At 41.6% G+C, this 26,091-nt stretch overlaps 1 protein-coding gene across 1 annotated transcript; it reads right to left on the bottom strand.

The window, feature by feature from the left end:
• Positions 1-3,927: 3,927 nt before the first annotated feature.
• vps9d1 (VPS9 domain containing 1) lies at positions 3,928-26,002 on the bottom strand. The gene is made up of 16 exons (XM_056282398.1): positions 25,904-26,002; positions 25,491-25,563; positions 24,787-24,993; positions 24,441-24,606; positions 24,028-24,139; positions 21,942-22,004; positions 19,831-19,883; positions 18,084-18,171; positions 17,816-17,901; positions 17,194-17,342; positions 15,751-16,116; positions 15,479-15,608; positions 10,227-10,432; positions 9,200-9,284; positions 6,092-6,196; positions 3,928-4,039 (listed from the first exon to the last, which is right to left on the bottom strand). Exons 1-16 carry the CDS (start codon positions 26,000-26,002, stop codon positions 3,928-3,930), a joined length of 2,100 nt encoding a protein of 699 aa, XP_056138373.1.
• Between the last annotated feature and the right edge of the window lie 89 nt (positions 26,003-26,091).

The raw sequence follows: 26,091 nt of genomic DNA, 5'->3' as shown, positions 1-26,091 counted from the left end.
GAACTTCACATCACTTTTTGGATCAACCTACCTGTGTGAATCTTTTTCTCACATGGAGATCATCAAGTCGAAGTACAGATCCACAATGACAGATGACCACCTTGTGGCCTGCCTAAAGCTTGCAACCAGCTGCTACAACCCTGACTATGAGAAACTAGCCTCCTCCCAGTGCCAGCGGTCCCACTAAGGTAGAGAATGACATTTATTTCTACTTTTCTAACAGAGAACTATACTGTATAGTGTCACTATTATTTTCTGTTTGTCATGTGTATTGAATGGGTACTACAGTAATACGGTTCCATATTTGGGCTGGTAGATCTCGGCTGGCTGACAAATGTAAAAGTAGATCTTGGTTCAAAAAAGGTTGGGCACCCCTGCACTACTGTAACTTGTATCAGGCCTGTGGACACGAGGGAATATCAAGACAACAGGCTCAAATCAAACCATGAAACTCAAGTTTTTTTTACGCGTTTCCATTTGTCTTTATTGTCACCGCTCTCCAACACCCACTCATTATTCACATTCTACTTTTCCCCAAACATTCACAGCATAGTTTAATAATTGAGGAAATAATACATATAAGCAACAACAAAAAACAAGACAATGAATCATTAGTTGCATTAATGCTGTGTTTTCATCCACTGAAAAATACATCTCGTATTTCTGGGCTTTTTATTACAATTTACATACATTTTCCAGAGATTCAAACATAAATGCATTTTTGGTGTTAACAGTGTCAAAATGCAGGCAGTAGTTAATATAAATCAAATCTTAAGATATCTTTTCACATCTTTTGGACCCATACAAGATAAAACAAATGTATTAAATAGTATATTCAATCAAGCAACAAAAAAAAGCAAAATAAAATGTTTATTTAAAAAAAAAAAGTCAGGCTGAACACAGGAAAAAAATGAAGAGGTCAGAGAAGGAGGAAATGACATTAAAATGTCAGCAAACCACAGGAATGAATGTGCAATCTACAAGAATGAACTCCTGCTGTGACACATTTTAATATTCTAGTGCTTCTGGTGGCTGTAGTTCATATCATCACTGATAACCCCCCCCTATAAATGTGTAATAAAACATGTCCTCTCCTGTGGTGCTTAATATAAAGGAACTATTTTGGCTGACCCTTGGTATGCTATGAAGGAGAAGGGGGGGATTTTGAGGAGACTGAATCGAAATATTCAACGGGTCGAGTCATGGCAAATTCTGGACACTCTGCATTTACATAAGGAGGCGAGATGACAGTTAACATTAAAATCTTAATGACTGACTTTCAATCAGATTAACTGTTCCTCTACAAATTTTCCCCAAAATTTATTCAAAAGTAATTAGACGGACCAATGATTTGGACTCTGAAAAGGTTTAAGAGTTAAAAAACATTTTGGATGTTGAAACTGATAAATTCTGATGACAACATAATTTTCACTCAGAACTACAGTCACCATGGCCTTCACTTGCAAAGGAATGCCTACAAGCAACACGCATGCGCACTCACACGTGCGCGCACGCACATGCACGCACGCACGCACGCACGCACGCACGCACGCACACACACACACACACACACACACACACACACACACACACACTCTCTCTCTCTCGAGTGTCATCTGGTTGACAGTACTTCAGAAGTAGGACAAACTACAGAAGTGCAAAAGTTACAAACAGTATAGGCGTAGACTACACATTACCTAAACACCCTCCCGTGTTCAATTTCTACTCTCCAGCAGACCTTCAAATATCCTGTTACGCACTGTCACATATAAACTAAAGGTGACAGACATTACAGATGCAAACTAAAAAGTAGATCTTTACTCCATTTGCAATGGAGCCATTAAATCGATGCCAATAGTAGTGATTGCTATGGTTATTCCAGTGGTTCATATTACCCCTCCCCCTTTCTATAGCTTTTGGGAAAGACACCAATTTAGCCCTGTAGAGTGACTTCATATCAGGTAGTCCCTTTTCATGTGGAGCAATGGTCTAATCTCAAAACCATATCATGCTTAACTTTGCCCCCAATTCCTCATCACCCAAAGTGCACAAAATAATCTTTGTTTAACTCATTATTATTTATGTTTCCCCTGTTTATTTTTATTATCAAAAAAAGGTGCACATACACACACTCACACAGAGACACAAAAACAGACATACACACTCAAATAAATACTTGATAAACTCATTTATGACCATGGATCTGTCTGCATTATTGTAAAAACCATTGCAAATATATGGATCTAAAATCTGATCCAGCACAACTCAATATTCCTGGACATCACAGGACTTCTTAAAAACCTACATGCGTGGGAGTGTGCATTAGTTGAAGCTTGGATAATGCGCTTTCAGCCTTGTTTGCACAGAAATCATTTGATTCCTACTGATAGAATTCAATAAAACCACGATGAGAAAAAAAGTTTGAAAAACATATTGCTGACAAATTTCCAGTTTTACATCTGAATGTGACAAAATTACACAAGTTTCATATCAGCAATAAAAATCAATTCCAATTCATTCCGTAAGAAAACTAGTCTTAGACCACGTAATCCCTTTCACAAAGCAATCCTGACATGTTTACATACAGATGATTTAGTGATTATACATCACATCACAAACCTGCAAAGACCCAACAAAGCCTAGTGTAGCCCATAACAAGGCCAGGTTTGGCCACAAACTGTAATCATCCAAGCAGATGCCACAGCCTGGTTGCAGCTAGGTGGCTATGTAAATGAAGGAGGCATCAGGTTCAGCGATGGCCATTCTGCAGCACAGCAGGTATGTGGGATAGATTATGGGGGGGCTTATCACTGCAGCAGCCTACAAGACAAAATGAAACACTAAATTGGAACTACACATAAAATGTTTCCTACAACTAATCATATCTGGTATCTGTTCATGAGATATGAAAGGTAAGAAAGCAGGCTGTGAAAACATTTTTTGGAAAGTTTTACATTAATACTAATTGATGAGTAACCCAATAAGAGTTGATTTAGTCAAATATCACATATTTTGATATGTGATATTTAACTGTTTGATGCATCGTTTTTCTGTTTATAGATTGTTTTAACTTGCAATAAGGATTGGTGGATTTAAATCATTTTGAAAAGATGCTTCCAACTCTGAATGCCTAAAGCAATGCTTGGAAATCTTGGGTGTGACTTTTGCCTTGGTTTGTCTGTGTGAAAAACAAGACCGATAGGATTGTTGCTAGATTTAAGTGGACGGATGTAGAATGTACATATAGCACTACCAGATTGGAGATAATTCTGGTCAGTATAATGTGAAGAACAAACATTTACAACATTTATACAATATCTGCTATTCCAGCATGTAATGCTCCATCCAGCTACCTCTTATCAATCCAGGGGGCAAGCAGCAAAGGGACAGCTGAGAAACACAGTGCTCTGCTGAGTCAAATGTTTACTCGCAGTGGAAACATTGTGTCTCTGGGAGTTTTGCGGAAGGCTGGTTGAGGATGTCACATGATATAAGTTGTGCGCCTGTTGCCATCACTTAGTGGTGTGGGCATCTTTTTGGGCCCTACCAGTCAGGCTGTCCTGCTCCGCTCCAATCACTCTGTGTACTGCATTATTCTGAATTGCGTAAACTCATTTTCTGGTTATTACTGCAGTCATCATAGGTTATTATGGCTGGCAAAATTACCCAGTCATACTACTTCAAAGTGTTTAAAAAGAACCTTTTATCACAGTGTCTGTGTACCTTTCAAATATTATGCCCAGGAAATGGTAAAACTGGGTTAGTGATTTAACACACTGGATACTATCTGTTAAGCCACAATAGAGTTTAGTCCCCCATGTTAATGTTTTATTAATTCTTGTATTGTATTACATTGTCCTGCCGTATATGTGAAGATTGGTTTATTAAACTGCCTTTAAACTGTGGTGGCAATAAATCGTACCTGTATCAAGCAAGCTCGGCTGTGCAGCTGTGAGCTCCTCCTGTGTGCAGTGACTCAACATAGGCCAGGGCACTCTGAATGGAGGTCAGACAGTAACCCTCCTCTCCAATCAAATAACTGGAAAACAGATGAAGCATTAGTTTATCCGATAGGACAGCTGGAGGTTACAGAACAAAAAAGGTGGGGTGAGTTGTCCATCTCGGTCAAAAAACTGAAGGCTAGAAAATGTTTCCGTTTCTGTTCATCTGTACAGCTGACGTTTCAACCACCGTAGGACCGATGTGCAGACAAGTTTATGTATTGGAAACCGTACAGGAGTTCATGTGATAGGTCAGGTAGATGCAGGCGTGAGAGGAGATGAGAGTGCAGTACACAAACAAAATGTATGGTCATTTCTTTTTCTTTTCTTTTTTTTGCTTGTGGGTAATGGTGGCTACTGGCAACTGGCAGAAAAAAAATGGTCGCAAAATTAAAAAGTTAGTCGCATTGGCGACCATTTTAGTCGGCATCTGGAGCCCTGTATATATGGCTGTTATTGATGATGGGGTGCATAAAATAGACTAGGGGAGATAGAGTATGAAATAGTTGTACCAAATAGGAACTTTGTGGATTTGTTTACCCTTAAATTCTGTGCCAGACAGATTAATGAAACCTAGGTAGAAAAATCAGATGTCTGCTATCAGTGATGTATTGGTAAATAAATAGGTGAGTAAACGATTAGCTTAATGAATTAATTAATTGTAAAGCACTGAGTGGCTGTTGCAGCTGGAAAAGCACTTTAAAAAATGCAACTTGATTAATTGATTGATTGATTGATTGATTGATTGATTGATGGAAAAAATGTGACAATTCAAATTAGAAACACAACCAACATGCAGTCGGATGAGCGGCTAGACTGATATAAATGAACACAGCATCCCAAACATGTCAATCATACTTCAGCCTTGTCGACATTGTCACAGTGGGAACTTACCCAGCATTACAGAGCCCAGATTGGAGGACTCCATTCATAAGTTAAGGACACGATTATCAGAGCACCATTTTAAAATAACACAACTCTCTCAAAAGGGCAAAAGGATCACCCGTCTTACTCAGTGTGGACCATTCAGCCTCCAAACAACAAACATTGTGCAGCGATTGATACAACAGATGTGGATTTTTTTTTTCTCAAAAAAGTAGTTTTGGGAAAAAAGTTTGCATACCTATGGAGGTGGGGCAACAGAGTGAACTGGAAAAGAGGGGAATGGGAGATGAAGAGATAAGAGAAGAAAATAACCAACAATGGTCAGGATTTACTCAAACACTGCACAGGGGAGATGGGGGAAGGATGGCGCAGATGTCTACCCTGAGTGACCCTGGAATAACGAGACCAAGACACGAGAGCCATGGGTGGATGGCTGAGAAGGTGGGGGGGAATGGGATGTTTATCACTAAACTGCTGACAGGGCTGTGGTTAGGACACCGAATGCTTATGCTTGGGTTGCAAATATCTCCTCAGCAATGAGTGACAAGTGATTCATCAAAGTACTTCAAAACACTCTCTCTTCAATTGAAGAAATAAATAAATAAATACAACTGGGGGGGGGGGGTCAAATCTCCTCCAAGCATTATACCCCCCCCCCCATTTTGTCCCATCACACCCTCTGCTTGAGGCTTCCAAACCACTGAGCTGCATAAACATCTAGTCAGATTTTATTTGTATTTTTATAGCGAGGGGAAACCAAATCCCAAATAACCCAACATTCCTCGGCCACTGCCAATCTAACCAGCTCATTTTTACAACTAACTGCTTTTATTACCATGAGGAGACCTCCTGGGTGTGGTCTGAGCTCACACGCAACAACACCCTGAAACTCAGTGTGACAAATCTGAGCCTGTGACCCCGTTTCCCCCGATTCACCACACATATGTTATTTGACAACATGCATGGAATTGGTTATTGGGACTGTGGCATATGTTCAAAATACTTTATGCTTGTATTTTATGACAGTGTGCACATGCAGACCTCATGAGGATGCAGAAAGGAATGTCATAAAAAGAGGGCACAGCACAGATTGGCCTAAACTAAAATAAATAAATAAATAAATAAATAAATAAGCAACAAAGGCAGCACCTCAGTAAATTTTGCAAACAAATGGAGCAATAATCCACCTGTATTACAAAACTCACCCTTCATGAATGAACTCCTCCAAGGCTGCGCATTCAGACACCAGCTGAGGACACTCGCAGCGTAGAGCCACATAGGCCAGGATGGGCAACAGATCATCTGCTCCACTGTCAGAATAGAGGGAGAAGCACAGAAGGGGAGATTGGAATTAATTTTAGAAGGTTTCAGAGGAACATAAACAAAGCAGACAAGGGGGGAGGGGGGAGGGACAAAATTGACTGAGTATGATGACACAAGTGCCCCGAAGGACCAGCTCAAAACTAAATCAAATGCAGCTCAGTGGGATGTGTACTCAAAGATGGAAATGATAATGTGTTGTTTTTTTCCCCCTGATATCTGGTGGGGTGGTGGGTGGAGCAAATTATGGCCAAACAGATGATGACAGCTCGATAGCATTCTCCCTGGGTGCAGACAGTGACCATTTGTTTATCAGCACTCACACGCAGGGCTAACTGCTTTCTGCTAGCTTGCGTGAGAAGGTGAAGTGACTGGCCCGTGACTGACCCAGCCAGATGCAATTGGATACTTCTGTTTGCAGGTTCAGGGAAGTGCGGACACAGGCTCATGTAACCAGAGAGTTGGACCTCACACACATAATCAAAACCCAGAATAACAATCTTCTGCATTCACTACTGTGAAAAACAAAGGGAACGGAGTCGTCTCAATATTCAAAAGGCTGTAGTGCGCTTTGCATGTGTAAAAATAGGGACCTCACTTCTTAATGCAGTCAAATTTCATCTTTACCTGTGAAGGTTAAAAAAAATCTGCTAATCATCAGACATCAAAATAGGCAGAAAAACAAATGATAATGGGAAAGAGAGAAGAATGACTAAGTTGACAATGAAATAAAAAAAGGACATTGAGCAGGGTAGAGAGAACCAAGGAGTCCCAAGTTGATCGAGAACAAAAGAATAAACGAATGAGGAAATGCATTAAGATGAATAAAGGAGGAGAGTAAACAGAGAAAAATCATGTCTTAAATGAGTTAAGTGTGAATCACAGCAGACAGTGTGAATTGAAACCAAACGAGATCTATGTAAATATAAAGCACTGCTCATTCCTGCTAAACGCTAACGAGCCCATCTCTTGAGAGAAAGGGAACAAGGTTGGTTACGAGCAAAGTAATAGGATCGCTCATTGGATTAGACTGCGACCAAAAATGCTTCCTTATAAGTGACAGAGAAAAAGCAACCTGTATTTAGAGGGACTAAGAAAAGCATTCACATCTGGGTCTACATCAAACTACGACCAAAGCGCGAACACAGGAAAATACAGTCTTAAATTACCCTTTAAACTACGCCTGATTCAACTTTAGAGTGAAAAAGAAAGCACATCTATGAGACAGCGTTTCATTACATTAGAGATGCCAGCAGCGACCGCCTAGATTAAGGCATTCCTTGAAATAAAATGGATCTGCTATGGCCAACGTCAAGAACTGTCCTTCTGAAAGACTTCAGATTTTGGAAATGAGGCTTGGACAGATGTGCTCTTTTCTAACAAATGCTGCAGCTCTGAAAGTCATTTTAACTTAAAAGGATTATGATAACATTATTCTGGAGAACCCAGAACTGGCCTTTTCCGATTTCTGAAGACCTTTTTTTTTCCTTTTTTCTTTTTTTGCATGGCATGGAATGAGACATTCAGTGATTCTCGGTGCTCCCTAAATGTTTCAAGAGCCAATGTTTTTACAGGTTACAGATAGTACATAGAGCTTGTGCTATGATTAAATTTAGTTTCAAAGAGTGCAAACTGAGTCAGTTACACAGCTGTGAGAGAAAAAAAAATCACCTCAACATCCTAACTTCTTTGGAAAACCGTCTTTGAGAAGTGCTTCCCAGTCAACTCCTCTAGTCTGCTATCTATTATCGGTCTGCACACACTCCAATACAAGAAGACAGATATGGAGCAGGCGACGTGCCCCAACCCCCCTCTAAACTAATCCAAAAGCGTATGAGAGATGGGGTGATAAAATCGTATCAAGGAGATGAGACATTAGACCACCCTTTAGAGGAAAGGGGAAAAGCGAGAGGTTCTTCTTTGTATGCTGGGATTTTGGAGGCTGCAGTGTTTGCTCAAGTGTACTAAGAAATCCCCACTGAAAGGTGTGCGGGTGTAGCCTTGATCACACTTGTGCACACAGACACCACAAAACTGTATCGTGTAGAAGCCGCCTCTTAAATGTTGATGACATGTCGCCTTTGTTTTATTCCAAAGCATTTGAGCCCCAATAAAAAAAAAACCAACTGTCACTTACCAGGAACTCAAGTTAGCAGACTTTATTCAAATGAATGTCAGTAAATATCTCTTAACAACTGGTCTAATAAACAAAGTTTCTCTATAGATGGCTTCCAGGTTGAGCATTGTTAATACCAAAATGCTCTTATTTTTTCCAACTTACAAATAAAAAGTCATATAAGACAGTAGTGAGTGCCGAGAATATTTTGAACCACTATCAATCAGATCCACAGAAAGACAATTAACCTCTGCGTACATACTTCCTCTGGAGCTCTTTATTTGTCAACATTTCTAAAAGACAAGCCTTTGCAAGACAATGTTCTACTTTAGACTAATTCCAGAGTGCACTTTGTAAGTTTTTTCCACTATGAACTCAGTGACCTGTCAAGCTTTTGTCTAACCCTCTCTCCATCACTCCAGATTCTGCAAACCTCCTTCGCTTCTCCTTTACCCAAGCAGCTCATCAGGTCCTGGGTGTGTTCCAAACCCAAACAAGACGACACACTTTAAGGCAGAGCCAAGAAAGGCTCTCTGCAAGGGGGCAGTGGACCTTGGACAGCCCCCTGCTGCGCTGGGCCTAACTGAGCACTGATGAGATCTGACAGGGCAACTACCGAAGCAAGAAACCTTAAATGATGTGTGGGTGCTTCCACTGGACTTTTGGGAGAGTCCTTTCCCATTTACTCAAAAAGTAAAGTATCATTAGTGCAGCACCAATGGGAATGAGCAACAGACTTTCACTTTGTGGCAGAGTTTAAAACTTGGTGTATTTGGGTTCAACAAAGTGCATCCGTTGGGTGCGTTGGCCATTGCAATTATGACAATCTCTGTGCCCGTTTGTCTTCATTTTATTGGAACAGTGATAGAATACTCACATGGCAGCCATTCTGGGTTGCGAGTCGCCCTCCTGGATACATCTGTAGTCTTCGGCACAGGCACAGATTAGACGCAACGTCCGAACTGCGACACACGAGCACACAGAAGTTACGAAAATTAATAATGAGGATTCATAGTTGATAATCCTTCAACTAAATACACAAGGCAGTGCAGCAATAATTCAATAGCGATGCAACGTGTGTCTGTTTCTGTGAAATGTAACGTCATCTGAAATAAGAGCACAAGCAACTTCAAGGCTTCTCTAGTTTGGTCAGGTAAAGGAACCAGGCCCATATTCAATAAACATCTCTAAGAACAGGAGCATTGATACTGGATCACTGATTTAAAAACAAAAACAAAAACAGACCAGCACTTCAGATCAGCAACTTCAGTTCAGACACTTCAGATCAGCAAGGATTTTTTTTACTATGGTAGTAAGTATGAATAAAGTGTGGCAAGAAATGTCAAGACAAATCACAAGCTGCACTGAAACAAATAAGGTACAGTAGTGTGCTGAGTAAATTGGCCCCCAAAATGTATTTTCGTTTGTGTTATCTTTACTTCATTAGACAGTACTAGTGTGTGGAGACTGATGTGATAGCTTAAAGAGACAGACAGCCATTGATGTGACAAGATTTGTGAGGCACACTTGAACCTACGACATTATAACCATAATATAACAAGCACCTTATCATATCAAAGGCTCCCTAGGACTTGTATGCTAAGGAATAATGAATAGATGTAAACGTTAAGTTGCAACAGGACAGATCAAAAGCACAATCATTCATCACAAATTACAAGACCTTTTCCATGATTTGCAGACTAACAATGCTGACTTATCTGTAACCAGACTGCAATGGAAAGACATAATCACTTTAATGGGAGTAATGTTCCTCCTGGCTTCTTCAAATACCAAGTGAGTGAGAGAGAGGAAAAACACTGTTTGATGTGGGCATTATTCATCAATACTGGCTAAAATGTTTGCCTTGAAAGGCAGACTATGGAGGCAACAAACAAGAGACTCACCAATACACTCCAGCTTTCTCTGTGGGCAACAGTCTTTAAACAGAAGCTTCAGCTCCTGAACTGCAGACTCATAAGGGTAGGAGCCTTTGAGAGTGCTGGGGTCCTGGGGAAACAGTTTTAGGGGAACACCGATGTCTCCAGGTGAGGCATCACGGTATAGCTTCACACTGCACTCAAAGGCAAGCTCCCTCTCTCTGTGTACCTTCCTGTACAACCACAGATACAGAAAACATCCAAAAGGTAATGGCCGATTAAAATCAAAAGTACAAAACACAATTTTGGGAAACTTTTTTTTTTTGGGCATCTATGAAATGCCACTTATGGGAGTGGCATTTCATGGATGGCTGATAGATAATTTTAAAAAAGGTGAAAAAAATGGATTGCCATGTGTAGTGTGGTACAGCAACTATGGTGTGCCTGCAACAACCATTACAGCACATAACAAAACTGATAGATATCAATATTCAGTCAACGCCTAATTTATTCAAACAGAAGGGTGTATGTAATAAACAACTCACCCCTTCAGACAGTGAGTCACCTGGCTGTGACTAAGTATAGAAATCATGCAGAGACCATTAAAAAGGTTCATTGTTTGAGTAAATATTAGAATGAGCAAGACACATAAAAGTACCTCTAAGAGTGACAGGATTGTTAGTGCCAGATAAAGAGCCAGCCTGTTAGAGCCAGCCTCTCCAAAATGGCTGCCCTTTTTGGATGTTACTACACACTTGGATCTAGATTTTACCAAGAATGGTGTGACAATCAGAAAACTTCCAGTCCTGTGTACAAAGATGCCTTGTCGATGAAAAGGTTAGAAGGGCAAGACTCATTCTTACTAACAAGTGGGCCAAAAGTATCCAAATAAATCTCAGAACAGTGATGTGCAAAAGGACATCTCAGAACACAAAATTCATCAAACCTTGATGTGAACACACTACAGGGAGCATAAAACTCTTTCAGGTTCCATTTCTGTTTTTTCACTAACAATGATTAAGGTACAGTGGGCACGGGATCACAAAATCTGGATGATTGAAGAATGGGGGGGGGGGGGGAAACGTAGCCTGGTCTGATAAATCCCAGCTGCTGTTGTGACATGGTTCTGGCAAGGTCCGAATTTGGTGTATAGAGCAAAAAAAAATTTTTTCTTTGCTTGATTGACAGTGATAGTAGAGAGACAGGAAAGGCAGGGAAGAAAGAGGGGATGACATGCAGCAAAGGGCCCGCGCCGGATTCAAACCCAGGCCACTGGGGTAAGGACTCCGCCTTAATGTGGTACGTGCTCTACCAGGTGAGCCACCGGGGTGCCCCAGAGCAAAAATCTATTGATGAAGACTGGCGGTGGTGCGGCACAGAAGGTTCTTGACTCATATCAAGTTCCCTTAGGACCAACTGAGCATCATTTACGTTATCAAAGAGTACTTGAACACTTGCTGATCAGGTGCATTCCTACATGGCCATAGACTGCCCTTTTCTAAACTGTTTCTGCAAGCAGGATTAAAAGCCATGTCAAAGCATGCACCATCTCAACATGATTACACACACAAACACAAACATTAAAATATCAAGGAAGAAAGAGACAAGAGACCTCCTCCAGCATTACTAAGTGGCCATTTGGTATAATTTAGAATACATGTTTACATTTAATAACAACGGGAAAATATCATTGCAGTCTGATGTTATAACAACTGCATCAACCGTTTGTTTTTGGACACAGTATTACCCCTTAACACAAAACCTCTGATTTGAGTCTGAGCAGATGAGGCATGTGATACAATGCTGGGAAAAGAGACCAGTGTACCGGTACTCTAATTTCAGACAAGCACTGCCACATTCTGGTCAATAGAAGACTTGCACTTATTTTCACAAAATCTTGAACTGCTTAATGCCAAACCTGGACCCATCTTGTCAGTAGCAACAAAAAAATTAATAAAGTGTGGAAAATCAAGGCATAACAGAGCTCAGTTCTGGTAGAATATATTTTCTACACACTTTAGAGTAATCACTGAGCAGGGCTGGACTAAACCAGTCCTCTCACTGCATTACTTTAACTACAATTACTGTTTTCCAAATCAGTACAAAGGAAACAGTACGAGAGCAATAATTGTGGAAGTTAGTTATCAGGGTTCAACTGTGACATGACATTTTTCACTAAAACACACAACAAATATAATTGGCTGCAGTTTTTGCTGCACTGACATTACACACAAATATACTATTTTGAACACAGTTGTCCATGAGACTTGCATTTCTTGCATGTGAGATTACAAGGGCTGTCCTAAATACCATTTGTTGGGCTCCAGAGTTTTGCTAGTAATAATAACAATGCTTTTTATTTGTATAGCAACTTTCATCGTCAGAGACAATCTCAAAGTGCTTGATAGTGCATTAAAACAATAAAAACAGACAACAACAAAGATACTACTCAGTTAAATTAAAAGCTCGACTGTAATCAACAGTGAATATTCTAAGCTTCGGCTGGGGGGCTTAACATGATTCGGGAAGGACTAAGCCCAAAATTTCTCTGTTCTCGGCTGAGATGGATGGCATAGCGTTGCAGCACGTGTCTTTTGGTTTCATTAAAGGGATTATTCTTTAAGGATTCTGTTATTCTATGGTATTGTTGTTTGTATGATTTATCAATAAAAAAACATTTTCCAAAAGGTTTGGTGTGTTTTATGCAAGTTTATAATCCTGAGGGGCCCTGTGATGCCCTGGCAGCTTGTCCAGGGTGTCTCCCCGCCTGCCCCCCAATGACTGCTGGGATAGGCTCCAGCATCCCCACAAACCTGAGGGCAGGATAAGCGGTTCAGATAATGGATGGATGGATAATCCCAAGGGGTTTGGTTGAACGAGGTCCTATCTATGCACTTTTTGTGACATAATAACATCTTGTGACAAATTTCTCTATTGTGTGTCTGACATTCTTGTGTAAGAAGTTGGGTTGTTGTGAAGCGTCTAGTGTGTTGGTGTTAAGCTGTGTGCCTGTCACATCTCACACTCAACAAGGTTGAGTGTCACGTGAAGGTTGAATGTCACGTTTCACACTCAACCTTCACTGCTGGCTAGCAGACGTGAACAGGAGTGCTGAGCACGTAAGTCTCTCCCTGCCAGTACGTAGCCTCTCCAACAGCAAGCTCTGTGTAGTGCCTCCTCGTGGCGACACACAGCAACTGGGTACACCTTGGACCCTGGCTGAACTACAAGGGACTCGGAGGACTTCTGGCCCCTAGATGTGCGGTACACAGGCCCACCGGTGTGTGTATATTCCCTGATGCCCATGAAACCAGCCCCCAGCTATGTATAAATAGTGCCACTGCCTAGTGGATACCTTGGGAGAGGAATAGGCTACAGGAGTAAAACCCTGCAGAAAATCAACATCCACAGTGCTGTTGTTTTTTGTTTTTCTTGCCCTTTAGTATCTGTCTAAGTCGGAGAGTACTGCTGGCGTCATGTGTGGCTGCTGCTTCTCCCTCTTGTAGCCCCCCTTTCCATCCACCCCTGCATGTTTGTGTTATGTTTATCTGTTGTCTTGTTTCACCCCGTTTATTGTAAAGCGATTTTGAGTGTTAGAAAAGCACTATATAAGATTGATTTATTATTACTATTATCATGGATAAATTATAGACCCACACAAACACTCATAATAGGCCCCAAATCTGAGACAATACCTGACAAAGCGCTGTGAAACAGAAGTGCAGAAACAACACACTAGCTCCAACAAATTTAAGATTTGAGATTTATATTCATAATATTTATATTTTTTTATCATTTCTTTGTCATTGTCAGTACTTGCACACATTGAAACAACATTTGTCCTTTGCATTCAACCCATTCATTACACAGCCGAGGTCTTCGGCATTTTGTCTTCCCTTTAATGGCCACGGTGAACTGACGCGTAATGTCACTACTGCAAGTGAGGGGGATGTCAGGCGCCCAAACTGAGATGATCTATATTTCCACACTTTAACAGTGCAATTAAAAAGTATAAACACAGTACAAGAATGTACTGACAAAACGTATTTTGCAGTTCACCTTTATTGATAACCTACATTTAGAAAAAAAAAATCCGAATCCCAATATTGAAAACTGAATACCTGCCCAACGAACGAATATCCAAATTGTTGAATATGCGGGTCCAGTTCTAGAGATCACCGGGTGTTTGTGCGCATACAGGCTGAAAACCCTGCTTTTGCTGAAACGTAGTGGCTGAAATGTTCACCTTACTGCAAACTCTGTCCACACCCCCAATTGTGATAAAACAATGCTCTAAATAGATTAGAATAGAATATACTTTGTCATTTGTACATACATACAATGAAATTCAATCTCTGCATTTAACCCATCCCAGCTGTGTAGTTGGGAGCAGTGGGCAGCCGCCGTGCAGCTCCCGGGGAACAACTCCAGTTCTTCTTTCCATTGCTTTGGTCAGGGGCACAGACAGGAGTATTAACCCTAACATGCATGTCTTTTTGATGGCTGGAGCAAACCGGACTGCCAAGAGTAAACTCACACACACACAGGGAGAACAGGCAAACTCCGCACAGAAAGGACCTGGGACGGCCTGGGGTTTGAACCCAGGACCTTCTTCCTGTGAGGCAACAGTGCTAACCACTGGGCCACTGTGCCAACCACTACACATTAGTTCAATGAAACATTCACAATGGTGGTGGGGCTAGAGCCTGCAGCAAACTGAGAATTTCACTTGCTAGATGACAGCAGAAGGATTTTCAGCCTGTGTGTTGGCCTATGTGTATTTAGTTTTTTAATTAATTCCATTTGTTCAATTCTGTGATGGACTGGCCCTGTGATGGACTGGCGGCCTGTCCAGGGTATCTCCCCGCCTGCCGCCCAATGACTGCTGGCATAGGCTCCAGTATCCCGCAACCCCAATTGGGATAAGCGGCTTGGATAATGGATGTTCAATTCTTACTGCAAAATTGAGATAGATAAGATGCCTCAGTGTTCATATATAGGATACATCAGAGTCTTCAACCATCTTGGGGTTAGGAGGAACAAGGAATTCTTATTTCAAATCTTAAGGTCTAGAGAACAAGTTGTCATTTTCTATCAAGTATCTACAAAAAAAAATGCAATTTAAAGGGGTATTTAAATTATAACCAGTAGTTGCGATAACCTCAAACGTAGCCTCTATATCCAACTAGCCCTAGGGCTGCAGAGTAACATCTCTCGAATCAGTGTAAAACCATAATCTTGAGCACGGTGGATGGTGAATTAAGGTATGGTTGTGTTACCTGAAAAGAGCCAATAGGGGACTCCAGAGTGGTGTGAAGAAGACTTCCTCTATACTAGCTACACACAGGTCCTTAGAGCTTGCTGTGTTTAGACACTCAAAGGATAGCAGACAAAGGGACAGGAGTTGGTCTGAAAAATAAAAGACACGCCCAAAAATGTGGTATAAGAACTTGAACAGTTCATTCAGCCCAATACAGACATTTGTTTGGCTTCATTAACATAACTAGCCACACTCAAGTACACACAAAGTATCCTCACTCAACTTCCTTACCAATAGCAATATGAATGTCCTTGACAATGCCCTTCAGGTGCTCTTTCAGAGCTCTCATCTCTAGCTCAAGGATGTGGCTCTCATGCTCCAGCTGCATAGAGGGTTCAAAAGTCAGGTCCGAATCCGAGCCAGTGTCATTGCCAGTGATGTGAGATGGGGCCCAGTCCAGCTGGGTCAGGAACTGTTCCAAGTCCTCAAAGGAATTCTCCCTGTCTACTGTCACAGGTATGCCAATCTCTTCTCCTTCTTCGTCCCCATAATTGGTGGTTAGGTCACTGCAGAGGGAGGGAGAAGGCAAGGAGTCAAAGCTGAGGCTCTGGCCTCCAACACCACCTCCAACAGTCCTGGTCAAATTCTTTGGAGAATCTGTATGGACAGAGCAGGTGTTTTAAATGAGTTATATGAACAGTACATCTACATATAGCGATTTTTCTGACTGCTAGATGGCAGACAATAGTGTTACAGAGACTCCAAAACACACACACTCACTCTTCATCCCTCCTGTCCTGTCTCTATGGTGGCCAAAGTATAACAAACAACATGCTCGCAATGCATTTTTTCATCAGGGAAAATGTTTGCAGAGAACTCAAAAGTGACGGCAATATTGCTCTGTCTTCTGGATATGTACACAGTTGCTTGTTGACATTTTAGCCTGGGCATTGAATGGTCTGGATTTTGTCAACAATGAGCTGAGTGAAGGCAAAGTCTGTCTCTTGCTAAGGAAAACTGTAGACCGCAGTGTTGATTGTATGATGCGTAGTACCAGCAATCCTTTCACATTACAGGAACTAATTTAAGTCACTGTAACACTTAATGCAGCTGTAAATATTCAATTCTGAGTAAACATAAAGATGCACATTTTAATGGCCAAAGGCCCAGACAAAATTGTAGTAATTCAACAAATCTAGCATAGTATTCTGAAACGCAAAAACAAAATTGCGCAATCAATATGATCGGCAAATTGTTTAATTAATTTACTGTGCTATAGAAAGGAGGCAAAAGGAGACAATGGTACATTGAAGTTATTGGGTTACTGGGTTGTTAGCACTTCGCCCATGTTGAATCCCAAATTCAATCAAATAAAAGTGTTTTTCAACGTGTGGGTCAGGACCCACAGGTAGTTATTGGGGAGATTTCAAATGGCTCCCCAAATTATTTTCTCGAAGTATTATATGTAGTCAAAGCCTTTTCAAGTTGACATAAAATGGACACAATGAATAAAACAGCCAAGGACAATCATTACTATTATAAAAGCAGGATAAATTTGGTATAGTTAACCAACACAATAATTTCTTAAAAAAATACTTTAAAAACTACTGAAATTAAACACTAGGAAATATGTGGCCACAAAATAACCAGATATGTGAACTGAGAGTAGATTATGCATCAAAACTAAACCTTTTCTTCATTTAACCCACCCCACAAATAACAAGTCAGCCGTACCATGATGGATCAGGTTGTGGGCACTGCGAGACTGTTTGAGTGACAGCGCAGGACTGGGAGGCAGAGCTTTGCTGACGATGGGGTAGAGCCTGTTATACACTCTGTACTGTTGCTTCCGCAGCAGCTTCATCACTGGGTGGTCAGAACGGCTGAGGACATAATATTTGTTGTGCACACAAACACATGAGCAATTGAACATGATCTCTTCAACCTTCTTCAGCTTGTTTACCAATTTTTGACAAAAATAGGCAAATAATATTTACCTAAAAATCGAGTGGATAGTAACAAAATAACCAACTAAAGATATGTTTTGTGACTGATAGTAACAAAACATATCTTTAGGACAAGACATGGCAGGTGTAACATGTAAATACATGTCCCTATTTCCAAATAAGGGGTCAGGTATTGACTGGGAGTATGATGCAATATATCTATACAGAGTAACTGAGCTGACCTGTGATGCACATCCTGCTTGTGTTGTTAGTAACAATGATGTAAGAGGCCATCATAAGACTGTTTTGTAAAGCTAAATTACAGCTTAATATGTAGAACTAAGAGCAGCCAAGTACATGAGTCTTTAAACAGAGAGCCTTATCTGTGTCACATGTACTGTGTTTCTTACCTGAGCAGGTATGAGACCAGGCCTGAAATCAAAGTGCCATCATAAGGATTCTTCTTCAAGTTGGCTTTCCACAATTTGGGCCAATCCTAAGAGAAAAACACACGTACACAAACACAGGCGCGCGCACACACACGCACGCACGCACGCACACACACACCATTTCAAATCACAGAACCTTTTAAATTCAGACATACTTGACTACTGTCTCCTTTATTTTAGAACATATGCTGACACAGATTTGTACTCAACAGATGAGATCAAGACTCACGTTGTCCTGTTCATATTCGAGAACATTGGTATAGAGAATACGCTGCTCTTGCTCCTCTGGAGTCACTGTCCCTGAAGCTGCAAATCTCCTGCAATGAGGAACATGCAACCAAGCACGCAGATTAATTATTGTCAACTATTACTTTATATCATCCCTATTCAGATGCAATGATGAATTTAAAAAAATTGCTTACATTTTGACATGAATCATAAATTTATATCTTAAATTTTGACATGAATCTGATATTGATACTCAAGTTGTAAAATGATCAATTGATTTTTTTAGACAGAGACATTGACAGTTGTATGAAATAAAGAATTCTTTACATTTGAGCTGTGGCGGAGCCAGAGCGGGGGCATGGGGGCAGTCGCCCCAGGGCCCACAAGGTCGGGGGGCCCCGTTTGGAGCTCTGTTGCCGAGTTTACAAGCATCCGTGAACGCACCAGGTCTCGGGACTCCGACGCATTCAGTGATACACTCATAAAGTCGGCTAATGATAAAAAATACAGTGCAGTATGGGGCCCCTATACATAGATATTAACGGCCCCTATAAAGGCTATGGCCTTTTTTACGACTATTCATGAATGCATCAGAGCTGTGATCCAGCTGTGATTGGTTGTGAGGTATAACTGCATCACACTGCCAGAAGGGGGAGTGAGTAAGCAACACTTTTTTTTGTTCTTCAGAACAAGCTTCTGAACAGGTTTGTCTGACAAACGTGGCTTTTCTATTCTTTCTTAGACATGTAGGCTGCTTGGCTCAATAAGTGACCATTTGTGTTGTTTGCTGGATAGGATGAGATGTCTGCTAGTTTACAGTTTTTGAATTTTAAAATGACTATCACAAGGGCTCATTGAGAAGCTCCGCCCCCTTTGTGCTGAGACCCACGCTCCGCCCCTGCATTTGAGCAAAAAATTTCAACGCATTAGTTAACACAATGTTCTTTCTTTTCTTCACAGGTTAAATCAAAGCTAGATTTATCCTTCATATAAGCACAAATATTATCTGGAGATCAAGCCTGATGCTGATTATTAGGCAACTGCATATGTTAACGCAAACATTAGGGATGTCTATCACATAAATGGCTCCTCTTGGATTTAAACTTCCATGCATTGTTAGTTAAGGTGCCTTACATGTCAGCATTTTCACCCTTGCATGTATTTTGATGTTGTAATTCTTTTTCAAATATCTGAAAAAAAAAAAAACAGGATCCTGTCCATCACTAACTAGCAAAAAACAAGAATCTCTAAAGAGTTTTTAGATGGAATTTAGAGGTACTGAGAATAATGGTAACAAAGAAGAATATAATCAATAATATATTGATATCATTCAACGTTTCCTAAAGGTAATGGAAGAACAAATGCTAATTGGGGCAGATGTGAAATAATCACGAAGACATTTAAAGTGAGGTAATAAACTTAACTCTGTATATAATGAGGTTTGTATCTTCCCCTCGGTCTACTGACCAAATATCTCGAACAGAGCAACTAAGCAAATTTGCATCAGCCATTTGGCAGACAGATGCTCTCAAGAGTTGATTAAACTTAAATCAAGTGACCTGAACCAGGGACTGATAGAAAAGTAAACATTGGATTATTGGAGGGCCATTTTGTAAGAGGGCAAGGGGTTCTTGGTGCATCAAAGTGAGTATGAGAAGTCATAATACATTAGATATAAAACTGAGGGGGAAAAAAATCAGATCCGTGTACATGTAGGCATGTGTTGGTGAGTGTGTGGAGGGGTCTACCTGTTGGCTTCTTCCTGCAACCTAAGTCTCCTCTCCTCCATCTTCCTATGGAGCTAATGGCAAGAAAGCTGTTGAGGAAAACATCAAACTAGGTGCCTGTGCTGTTAGCGGACTTTGATGACATCTTTTGAGATCACTGCCAGTATTCCCCAACCAAATATCATGGTCTTGTTAAAAATGTACTCACTACATTATCTATAGATTATCATAAGCAGTTTCATGCGGTAAGTTTCATAACAGGGGGGAAAAAATAAAAACAACACTAAAATCGGGATTATGTTATGAGGCCAAAGCAGGGAATAGTTACTTTGTCCTACAGTGACAGAATTCAACACACTGCATGGTGGAGGGGTTATTGACTCAACATTTTTTTTTGGGGGGGGGGGTTCCTCCCCAATTATACTTGGCCATTTACCCCACTCTTGGCGTCTGGGTAGTGTAGCGGTCTATTCCGTTGCCTACTAACACGGGAACGCTGGGTCGAATCCCTGTGTTACCTCCGGCTTGGTCAGGCATCCCTACAGACACAATTGGCCATGTCTGCGGGTGGGAAGTCAAATGTGGGTATGTGGCCTGGTTGCTGCATTAGCGCCTCCTCTGGTCAGTCGGGGCGCCCCCCAGATCGGCAGAGAGGGGGTGGAGCGGCAACCGGGACAGCTCCAAAAGAGCGGGTTAATTGGCCAGATATAATTGGGGAGAAAAGGGAAAAAAAAAACAATTACCCCATTGTTCCGAGCCACCCCGGTTGCTTCTAAACCCCCTCTGCCGATCCGGGGAGGGGGGCAGACAACCACATGCCTCCTCCGACACATGTGGAGTTGCCAGTCACTTCTTTTCACCTGACAGTGAGGAGTTTCACCAGGGGGGCGTAGCGGGTGGGAGGATCACGCTATTCCCCCGTTTCCACTCCCCCCTGAACAGGCGCCTTGACCAACTAGAGGTGACACTAGTGCAGCGACCAGGACACATACCCACATCCAGCTTCCCACCAGCACACACAGCCAACTGTCTGTAGGGACGCCCGACAAAGCTGGGGGTAACACGGGGATTCGAACAGAGATCCCCGTGTTGGTAGGCAACAGAATAGACCGCCATGCCACCTGGACGCATTAACTCAACATTTGCTATCAGGAATAGCTTGAGCAGCAGCAACGCTCTCCTCTCCAACAACAAATACTGTTAAAGTGCCCTTGAGTCAAAGACATAACCCCCTTGTTGCTACAGTTGAGCTGCTAAATTGATACCAATTGATGGCTGTGGCAGTTCTCTGCAGTTCCCAGGTGTGATTGTATGTGACTTTTTTTCCCTCCTCTTTTTCTCCCCAATTGTACTTTGCCAATTACCCCACTCTTCCGAGCTGTCCCGGTCGCTGCTACACCTTCTCCACTGATCCGGGGAGGGCTGCAGATTATCACATGCCTCCTCCAATCCATATGGAGTCCTCAGCCACTTCTTTTCACCTGACAGTGAGGAGTTTGGCCAGGGGGACTTGGCGCGTGAGAGAATCACGCTATTTCCCCCCAGTTCCCTCTCCCCCCCAAACAAGCACCCTGACCAACCAGAGAAGGCGCTAGTGCAGCGACCAGGACACATATCCGCATCTGGCTTCCCACGTGCAGACACCGCCAATTGTGTCTGTACGACCGACCAAGCTGGAGGTAACACAGGGATTCGAACCGGCGATCCTCGTGTTGGTAGGCAATGGATTAGACCGCCACGACACCCAGACTTTTGATATGACTTTTGAGAAGCACTTGTGCTGTCAATGGAAGAAATACATTTTCCCTGATAAATTTGACTGAATTTAAGAATAAATCAGTTAATCTGATTCCAGAGGTCAGCTATAATGACAGCTCTTTTACTATTGTCAATATTTAACTTAAATTCAACTAGACTTGTAACAATAATCATGGTTATTGACCATGTGAAAGGAGCACGGCCAACCAGACAGGTCCAAGGGCTGATGCTTTTGTGCAATGTTTACTCCAGGTTTTTCCCAGACCCTGCATAAGGCAGACTTCTCAAGGGGTCAAATAAATACATTTTTATTTAATTTGCTCAAAATCAATAATTTCATTATTTCACAAACAATTTTCCCAACGAAAGGATACAGCTTGTTGCCTGGCTTTGGCTACGATGAGGTTTTCCATCATCTGCCTTTGAAGAGACAGCGTCTGAATTAGGAAGAGAGAAAGCTGGTTACTTCAGGAACTGTTTACTTACAGAAAGCATCCGTTTACAAGAAAATTCAATATGATGCAGAAAAATCAATCTATGTCTTTCAATGACGCAGACAAACGTGGGCCTGTTTCTCGGGTTTAGCAAATGGGAGCAGAAAAACATCCCCGTCATCCCCAATGGACATCAGAGTTCACTGCCAGGTGAGTTTACAGGCATACAGCAGCCTTAAACCGCTGTCCGTCCAGCGGTAGCACTTAACCACCACTTGCACGAACACATATTGTTGCAAGGCAATTGCTTGAACAATACCTGAGCCAATTTTTGACTCCACCAACTCAAACTTTTGTAAATCTCGGGACTTTTTTTTTTAATCTAGAGAAATACTTTAAACCAGAGTGATGGGCGCTCCGTTCTCTTAGATTCAACCTGGAAGGAAGTCTAGATTAGATTTAAAACAATCTAATCTAAATCGGAGAAGCCAATATTAAAAGACGACTTTCGCCATCCATATTAACGACATGTGCAGTAAACGTAACCCGACGCGCCGGATGGTTCGTTACACATCACCGTGATAAAACACACTCGCGCGCGCACACACACACACACACACACACACACACACACACACACGTCACTGTGATCTCGTGAATCCAGCGGCCTCGCATGGTAAGAAGGAGCATACATGCTGTCAGGGAGGTAAAGCTGCGATTTCATTTGGCGCAAAACTTTGATTAAAACGGAGGCGGTGTTAAAGAAACACAGCTAGCAGGCAACGCAGGGCAGGTTAAGCTAACGTGCTGAAAAAGCAACAATACGATGGACTTACATATCATATAATAGAAGTATGGAAAAACTTTGGACTTTTTACCTTTACAAACGCTTTTAATTTCCTCCAGTAAGCGCGCAGCTCCATTTGGCTGTTAGGACGCCGGAACATTTTCCGTCTGTGAGCGACAGCGGACGATCAAAACACCTACGACGATTTGACAGTAGGGTCAAAACTAATTTCGCTGCATCGTGTTTACCATTGCTTTATTTTTTGGTCATGAGAGTTAATTCTTTAAATAGAGATTTATACATATATAACGTGGTGGAAAAAGTTCTTCTTGGGTTGTTCTTGTCACGTTATCTAACACTTAAAAAAATAAATCTCTGGACGAGGTAATCCACAAAAGGTCTTAAAAGCTCCCAGGTGGCGCATTATCTGAGTGCAGAGACGGGCTGCTGCGTTTACCATGTCCCCCATAGTTATTACGCATGTGGGGCGTGGACTCATATCACATCTGCCAATCAAATATCTCTTAGCTATCGCGAACGTGAAAGCCCCCCCCCCCAAAAAAATCAACCGGTATTCACAAAGTGGATTGGATCTATTTCTACAATGAATGGAGGTTACTAAAAACCGCTTGCACAACCGAAGTCCATTTCACATTTTTATGCCAACAATGAACCGTGAAGTGTTATACCGCATGGAATCGGATAACTACACTGTTTCAAATCGAACGACAGATAGCATGTTGTTGGTATGTTTACAATCCATGCTTTACTTTACATCCATACCATAGCCTTACTATGGTATTTCAAGATGATTGAGAAAAAAATGCATGTAAAGATTTGAGGAGTGGCTAATGTGGAATCATTTGCAGAACCCCAGAAATAACTGGCTGTATCATATCAATGAAGCAAAGAGTGTGCACTGTGTCCAGCGTATTTAAACTGATTTGAGCTGGTAGTGCATGTGAAGTTTGATGGGGCAATTGGGTCAGGTCAGAAGCTGAAACATAGTCCAAGGGGCCTCTCTCTCTCTCTCTCTCTCTCTCTCTCTCTCTCTCTCTCTCTCTCTCTCTCTCTCTCTCTCTCTCTCTCTCTCTCTCTCTCTCTCTCTCTCTCACACACACACACACACATGTGCACACACACACACACACACATGTGCACGCACACACACAATAGCGCACATACACAGGCATACATGTGCATGCACACACACAAGCATGTCCTTACACACACACTAACCAAAGATGTCTTTTGGTAGGCTTGACCAGGTGGGAGCCTTGCAAGACGAGCTTCATAATTGGCTTTCAACTTCTGGTTCATACGTGATGCTTCCTCGATAGGTGTCAACTCTCTGCAACACAAACACACACACATTAATGTGTGTGTGTGTGTGTGTGAGACAGATGTATGAAATAAACATAGGTCTTAGAGCTCATATATCAAGCTAACATGACTGAATTTATTACCCACTCACAAAAAATATAAACTAGTTGTGAGAATGTAATGTAAACGTGACACTGGTCCACACACAGATGCTACATGGGACTCTGCTTTATCCTACCATGTGTTGTTTACTTGCATAGATATCTATATATGGAATGTAGCAATGTTTGCTCTCCCTTTGAGCCCTCCTTGATTAGAGATGGCCTTACTTTCTGCTTATGTCCTGTGATTCTACTGTCTGTAGCCTCTGGAAGACATCAGGAGGTAGGAAAGGGCAGGAATCCCCACTACCCTCTGACAATATGCTGGAGTCACCAGGCTTTGATGAGCTGGGGGATTTGAGCTCTTTGTCAACAGGAGTATCAGAGGGGGCAACTGCAATGATGAAAAGAAAAAAAGGGGTGAGAGTAGGTAATTGTTCGAAAAGGACAAAGGTTTGTGTGTAAACACTGGCAATGTTATATGATCCCCAGCGTGCTCCAAGCTAGTTGTGGTAAGTTGGTAATATTTGGGCCTTTGATTGGTTGACTGAATGATGGGAAGAAATGTATTTACCAATGTCTACAGTGCTGCTTGGATGGACAGGACTGAAATTGTTGAGTGTTCTTGATTGGACAGATGAAGACAAAAGGGAAGGGGAGGTGGTGGTAGAGAGGTCAGGCGGTTCATCTCTTCTCCCTATAAATGACTTCGCTCGCTCCAGACATTGCTCGGCTAGCCTCAGCATCCTTTCCACTTCCACTACAACCATTTCTTTCTCCTCTGAAGCCAGAACAGACAAAAGAGAGAGGGAATCATAAACAATATTTTTTTCAATGGACAAGGCAGCCTTAGGTGTTTATTCAAATGGAGGGCTCCTATATAAAGGTAATCTGATGACATGTCAGATTTGATTCAATTTGCTTGAGTAATAGTAAACTGTTGTATTCCAATTGATTGACTCAGTTTCAGTTAAAAGGATTAACTATGTTGCTTAAGTGCTTGTGTACTGCTTATGCCTAAATGGCAGGTTTGGCTGACACTGTGAGCAATAACAACAAACGTATAGTCAAAGGAAAGCTAGGCCTAGGTAAAACCTATTTGTTCTAAACCAAAGTCAAACATCAATTCAGATTCATGATACCGTGATCATGTCTGCATACCAACTTAATATTATTACAACATGTGAACTTGAACATCTAGGTCCACAAAAAAAATTCAATTTGATAAGGATTGTTTTCCTTTATTGAGTCACGTTTATACAAATATACAGGTCTTACGTTTTGACATAGCATCCTCCAAAAGTGCATGTGTTATATAGTTGATACTCCTTAGATATTCACAGTAGGCCTCCTAAGGAGAAAAAGTAGGAACATATACTATGCTTTAACAGCACAAATAAAATACACACACAAATATTGATTGCCAGCACACTGTCGAGCATTACGTTCATTTACTGCTAATAATATAGCAGAGGGACAGATATCATTCTTTGATATTCCCCTGTTTAGTGCAAAGCAAACATAGCGCCATCAATAAAGATTTATTTGTCACTTGTAGATAATTACTGAGTGATAGGAAAGGTCCCACTGTCAAATAGCTCCCGCCCCCGTGTGTTTACATCAATGACTAGCCATTTCCTTTAGTTATAAAACTTTATTATTGCCATGAGCCGAGCCGAGGAGCGGTTTACCTTGTGTCGGTTCCCTCCGTCCAGCTGTGTAGCTAGTTTAGCCATTTTCATGGCGTTTTGAAGAGGCTTCACACCACGGTTTATTCCAGATGCAGCCATAACCAGACCGGATCTGACGAAAGCAAAACCGGAAGTTTTGTAAACGGGCTTGTCCGCATGAGCGTGTTTATTTATTTATCTAATCGCAG

This window comes from Lampris incognitus, chromosome 6, assembly GCF_029633865.1.
Source record: "Lampris incognitus isolate fLamInc1 chromosome 6, fLamInc1.hap2, whole genome shotgun sequence".
Classification (NCBI taxonomy): Eukaryota; Metazoa; Chordata; class Actinopteri; order Lampriformes; family Lampridae; genus Lampris; species Lampris incognitus.
This window is presented reverse-complemented; position numbering and strand designations above follow the sequence as displayed.

Excerpts from the sequence above, each read along its gene's own strand:
- vps9d1 (XM_056282398.1), bottom strand. The coding sequence starts at position 26,002 with ATGGCTGCATCTGGAATAAACCGTGGTGTGAAGCCTCTTCAAAACGCC. Across the intron at positions 15,609-15,750 it reads GGACATTCATATTGCTATTG|ACCAACTCCTGTCCCTTTGT; the intron begins GTAAGGAAGTTG and ends TTTATTTTTCAG. Across the intron at positions 9,285-10,226 it reads GAGAAAGCTGGAGTGTATTG|TTCGGACGTTGCGTCTAATC; the intron begins GTGAGTCTCTTG and ends CGTGTGTCGCAG.